Below are 6,000 nucleotides of genomic sequence, written 5' to 3' on the forward strand. Positions count from 1 at the left end.
CATTTCAAGCATGTTTTTTTTAGGAAAGCAGTACTAGTATGTTAGTTAATGGTGCTGGTTCTTTATAGGTAATTATTAAAATAACAATGACTGAAATAAAAAATAATTCATTTTAAAAAATCTGTACAGATTAAGAAGCTCACCTTTGTCATTAGAAAGCACCTGTGTGAGAGTAAAATCTTGGCAGTTCATCTCCTCCAGGTTGTGCTTCTCCAGAGCTCTCTGAACCACCTGAGCTGTCTTGTCCTGACTGGTTATCTGAACATAAAGAGATCAGGCATTTTAAGAGTCAGTTTCAGAGCAGAATTATTGGATCTAACAATTATGCACCTGCTAAAAAATAAAATAAAATAAAATAAAGTCATGCATGTATGTTAGGGCCACACAATATTGGAAAAAAACACACATTGCGATATTTAGATTTTCTGCAATATACAGTTAAAGTCAGAAATATTAACCCCCTTTTGAATTGTTTTTTCTTTTTTAAATATTTCCCAAATGATGTTTAACAAAGCAATACAATTTTCACAGTATGTCTGATGATATTTTTTCTTCTGGCGAAAGTCTTATTTAATTGAATAAAAGCAGTTTTTAATTTTTTAAAAACCATTTTAAAGTCAAAATTATAAGCCCCCTTAAGCTTTTTAGTCTACAGAACAAACTATTGTTAAACAATACATTTTCTAAATACCTTAACCTGCCTAGTTAATAAGGGGGATGCATGCATAGGATCAAAATAATTAATAATATAATAATTAAAATAAAGTCATGCATGCATAGGATCAATATAGTAATATAAACTAATTTGATAAAATAATTTAAGTAAAATAAGGTTGTGCATGCATAGAATAAAAATAATTAATAAAATAATAACTAAAATAAAATTATGTATACATAAAATCAATAAAGTTATATAAAAATAATTAAATAAATTAAAAAGAAAGTAAAACAAGGTCATGCATTCATGGGATCAATATAATTAATAAAATAAAATAATGAAATAAGGTCATGCATGAACAAAATCAACATCATTTAAATAAAATATTAAAAAAATAATAATAATAAAATAAAATTAGGTGAAGCATGCATAGGATCAAATTAATTAAGAAAAAGAAACAAAGAAACTGACTAAAATAAGGTCATGAAAGCATTGGACAAATACAATAAAATAAAATAAATAAGATAAAATTTGTGTAAATAAAATTAAAGATCAAATTGAAAGTAAAATAAAAAAAGATAAAATAAAATAATAAAATAAAATCCATGTAAATTAAATTAAAGATTAAATTAAATTAAAAATAAAATAAAACAAGATAAAATTAAATTAGATAAAATAAAAGATTAATAAAATACGATAAAATAAGATAAAATAAAATAATAAAATAAAACTCATGTAAATAAAATTAAAGATAAAATAAAATAACATAAAATCATGGCTTACCAGAATACTTTTATAAACATTTCCATTGTTGCCAAATTCCACGCTGACTCTGACGATACAGGAATCTGCAACCTGCTTGTTGTACATGGGATGCAGAGCACAGCGTTGATGTAGGGATGGAGAGGATGATGAAGATGATGATGAAGTAGAGGAGGGGCTTTCAGGCAGATCTGCCTGTAGGGATCTTTGACAGGAAGGTGGTGGAGTCGGAGATGAGGTTGGCGTGTCTACCGAGATGTCCTGACAGGAAACTGACGGTGACTGTGAATGAAGGAATGAAAAATAGTTATTTACATCAACACATCTAGTTAGAATTATTCATTATAAAGCGTAATGTGAGTGAGTGTGTGTGTGAGAGAAAGAGAGAAGGCTACGCTTATGACGACAGATGCATTCATAGAATACATAAAAGTTTAGCTATAAATTCGGCACGGTGGCACAGTGGTTAGCACGTTCTGGGGTAGTAGACAACTAAAAAGCAAGTAGTTCTGCAGATTTGAATTTACCCATACCTTATACACAAGAGGTGAGAGGTTGGGGCTGCTGAGATCTCTGCCGAGATCCTCCATGTCTGAGCCGCTGGAGCCTGAGGACGACACGCTGATCTGATCGGCAAGAGTTTTCCTTGAGAAGTTCTCAGTGGCAGACAGCAATCTGAAGGAGGAGAAGAGAAACACACGTCACAAGTGAGTTAGCAAGATGCCTTATTACTTTCTGAATGTTCTGAGTCTGAACATACAAAATGAAACCAGTTGCTTTAAAGAAACACTACACTGTTTTGGACAGACTCCCCTAGAGTACAGATGAATTTTACCATTTTTTAATCCATTCAGCCGATCTCTGGTCTAGTGAAAGCACTATTATTTTAGCTTAGCATAAGTCATTGAATCAGATTAGACTATTAGCATCTCACTTAACATAAAAAAGACGTATCATAATTATATCTTTTTAAAGTTTGACTCTTCTCTAGTTGCACTGTGTATCGACGGAAAATAAAAAGTTGCTATTCAAGGCTGATATGCCTGCAGCAGGTGAAATTATATCACGCAGCACCTGAAAATAGTCCTGAGCTATTGGTAACTAGGTATCAGTGATGGGTAATATCCTTGCGCCTGCTACAGCCATGGTACAGCAGCAAAGTTCCTTGATAATTACACCAGAATAAGACTATAGTTCCAAGCCATTTCGGTGAGATGTTAATGGTCTAATCAGATTCAATGATTTATGCTAAGCTAAGCTAAAAGAGTTGTCATCTGACTCGAAGATTAGCTAAATGGATTCAAAAATTGTAAAAATCTACTGTTTAAAACTAGGGGAGTTGTAAAATTTGCATATTTTCTGTAATAAATGTAATAAATCACAGGAATAACAGCACTTACAAATTCAGTTTCTTGGCGATGAGCCTGTGACTCCAGGAGTTTGGAGAGCTGGGACAGGGGTCAACCGGGGGCTCCAGCTCTCTTGACAACTCATAGCTTGTGAGAGAGAAGCACTTACAGTTACTACTGAAATATCTGAGAGGCTTATTCATCTGTCAGTGTTGCAATTAGTCACAAAGTAACTAGTAGCTAATATTATTAGCGACCCTTTTCCCCTCAATTTCTTTTTATTGGAAAGTGTTTTTTCAACCCATTTCTAAACATAATAGTTTTAATAACTCATTTCGTTGCTATGATGACAGTACATACTACTTACTAGATTTTCTTCAAGACACAAGTATTCAGCTTAAAATGCAATTCAAAGGCTTAATTAGGTTAATTAGGCAAGTCATTGTATAACAGTAGTTTCTTCTGCAGACAATCAAAACTATATATTGCTTAAGGGGGCTAATATTATTGATCTTAAAAATGGTTTCAAAATATTTAAACCTGCTTTTATTCTAGCCAAAATAAGACAAATAAGCCTTTCCCCAGACGAAAAAAATATTATATGAAATACTGCGAAAAATTCCTTGCTCTGTTAAACATTGTTTGGGAAATATTTATAAAAAAAATTCAAATGATTTTGACTTTAACTGTATATCATTTTCAATAATCGTTATTACAATTATTTGTTAATCGTTAATACAATAATTACAATTATTACAGCAAAATAATCGTGATTATGATTTTTCCCATAATCGAGCAGCCCTACTTTGAAGTAGAGCTGTGACAGTGGCAATTATCTACTCCCGCGGTGGTAAGTCACCAACAACCGCCCTTGTTATGGTGGTGATCCGACCGGGTAGTAAAAAATTGCCATCGTCACAGCTCTAATTGAAATTTGAAATACAGTTTTAATGATGCAACTAGATTTCCCTGTGAAGTTGCAGCTGGAAGAGCATCCGCTGTGTAAAACATATGCTGGATAAGTTGGCGGTTCATTCCGCTGTGGCGACCTCAGATTGATGAAGGGACTAAGCCGAAAAGAAAATGAACGAATGAATGATGCAATTAGAAACGAATTACTTTTATGAAGTAATTTTCCCAACTCTTGCACACTGGATGCAAACATTTCTGACATCAGTAGAGCTCAAATATCTTCCAAATAAAATGTTAAAAATGATTTTCTAACAAGAAGTAGTTGTTATATAAGTAACTTTCTGTAGTAGTAGTTGGTGTAGCACTTGTGATTTATTATTATTGTTGTCATTTATTACTGTTGTCCATTCTTTCTTTTTACTCTCATTTTTACTATCATACATTAATTAGCATTGTTGTTACTCCCTCCCTTATGTATGTACTCTGATCTGTCCACCAAGTTACCTTTACATGCATACACACACTCACACGCACACACTCACGCACATACCAGTACATGACTATATTGTTATTGTTTTTGTTTTGTTTTTGTTTCGTTGCTTTGTATTTGTTATTTGTTGACTTTTTCTTGTATTTGTATAATTTTTGCATATTCTAATAAAAAAAAAAAAGATTTTCTAATGTTTGCTTTGTTATGTCATGTGTAAGGCATGTGCATTTAAATGTCTCACCTCTTCTGATCAGAAAGACTCATGCTGCTGTTGATCCAGGAAATGATGCGAGGATGTGATTGGAGAGTGTAGTGAGCACATGACGCCTGCAGCTGCCTGATTAGAGACAGAATCTCAAACTCCTAAACACACAAAAGGACAGGACACCAAAAAAAAAGTCATGCATCTTGACACGTGAGCAGCTAAACTTCATTGGTCAGTACTTAAAACATCAGATTTACATGCATTCATTTTTCATGCATTTTTACTTACTTTTCGTCGCTTCTCGAAGTTGATGAGGCCTCCCTGTGAGCACAAAGAGTTTATGTTTTCATTAAATCAGGTTCCATTAGGAAACTGAAATAAAAAGCAGTATATGTGCGAAATGAATTTAAAGAGTCTCACCTCTACATTGTCAGTCAGCGCTGTGTCCAGCATGGTGAGAACGGTCAGATAAGTGCCCAGGTACGGCACCTCACCACTGGACGAGCTCTGCTAGAAAAAAAAAATCTGTCAGGCAATATAGACTTACAATTAAAGTCAGAATTATTAGCCCTGCTGAATTATTAGCCCTCCTGTATATTTTCTCCCCAATTTCTGTTTAACGGAAAGTATATTTTTTCAACACATTTCTAATCATAATAGTTTTAATAACTAATTTCTAATAACTGATTTATTTTATCTTTGCCATGATTACAGCACATAATATTTCACTTTATACTATTCAAGATAATAGATTTCAGCTTAAAGTGACATTTAAAGGCTTAACTAGGTTAATTAGCTTAATTAGGCAACTCATTGCATTAACAATGGTTTGTTTTGTAGATAATCAAAAAATATTGCTTAAGGCGGCTAATAATATTGACCCTAAGATAGTTTTAAAAAAAAAATTAAGAACTGCTTTTATTCTAGCTTTTATTCTAGAATATTTTCCATATTAAAGGGAGTTTTTGTTCTAACCTGAAATTAATATTTCAGAAACGGCTTCTATTTCTTGCAGCTGAACAACAGAAAACAATGATCACCTCAGGTACACCTCATGTGCTTTATTCAGCCAATGTACATGATATTTATCGCCATACTGCTGAAAGCATCAGCAGATAGTTCACCTCGGATCTTGAAAATAAAATAAACTGTTTGAAATTGGACTTTAGAATTGACTCAGTACAAACCAACACATATCAGTGATTCAGCATATAAATCTAATCATGTTAAAGAGGTTTAATAAGTATTAATTAGGTTATAAACCTTACCATTTTGTTAGAGTGCAGTGAGTTGCTGAATTGCAGTAGAGTGCTATTCAGTGCTTCTGAATGGATTTATTTAAATTTCTGTCGTGTTTTGTCTGGTGCAAACAGCCAAATTGCTAATCACTGCATATCTCTTCACGTATCATGTTGTTAGGACACCGGGTTACAATGTAACCTGCTCACCTAATGTTTACATTCGTAATATTTATTTTATTTGCTAATTAATAACCACCTCATGTGGAACTCTGAATCTGCGTCTCATTTTGGAGTCTGCTACTGTCCACCGGAGGTTGCATTTCGGTCACTAACGCACACTTTGAGAGCCTTCCTGAATGAATGATTGAAATACATTGTTTTCC

At 33.1% G+C, this 6,000-nt stretch overlaps 1 protein-coding gene across 50 annotated transcripts in view; it reads right to left on the minus strand.

The window, feature by feature from the left end:
• rgl3a (ral guanine nucleotide dissociation stimulator-like 3a) overlaps positions 1–6,000 on the minus strand; it is an 89,918-nt gene that overhangs the window by 42,403 nt on the left and 41,515 nt on the right. For 17 of the 50 annotated variants that reach the window (XM_073953603.1, XM_073953602.1, XM_073953604.1 and 14 more), the window contains 7 exons: positions 4,797–4,883; positions 4,665–4,697; positions 4,413–4,534; positions 2,821–2,916; positions 1,954–2,095; positions 1,442–1,702; positions 144–258 (listed from right to left, as the gene is read on the minus strand). In XM_073953603.1, the coding sequence (XP_073809704.1) occupies positions 144–258; positions 1,442–1,702; positions 1,954–2,095; positions 2,821–2,916; positions 4,413–4,534; positions 4,665–4,697; positions 4,797–4,883 (856 nt within the window). Of the gene's footprint in view, positions 1–143; positions 259–1,441; positions 1,703–1,947; positions 2,096–2,820; positions 3,044–3,186; positions 3,975–4,355; positions 4,535–4,664; positions 4,698–4,796; positions 4,887–6,000 lie in introns of all 50 variants that reach the window. The other 33 variants (XM_073953617.1, XM_073953619.1, XM_073953624.1 and 30 more) reach the window with 4 other exon arrangements.

The sequence above is a fragment of the Danio rerio genome, chromosome 6 (assembly GCF_049306965.1).
Source record: "Danio rerio strain Tuebingen ecotype United States chromosome 6, GRCz12tu, whole genome shotgun sequence".
Taxonomy (NCBI): domain Eukaryota; kingdom Metazoa; phylum Chordata; class Actinopteri; order Cypriniformes; family Danionidae; genus Danio; species Danio rerio.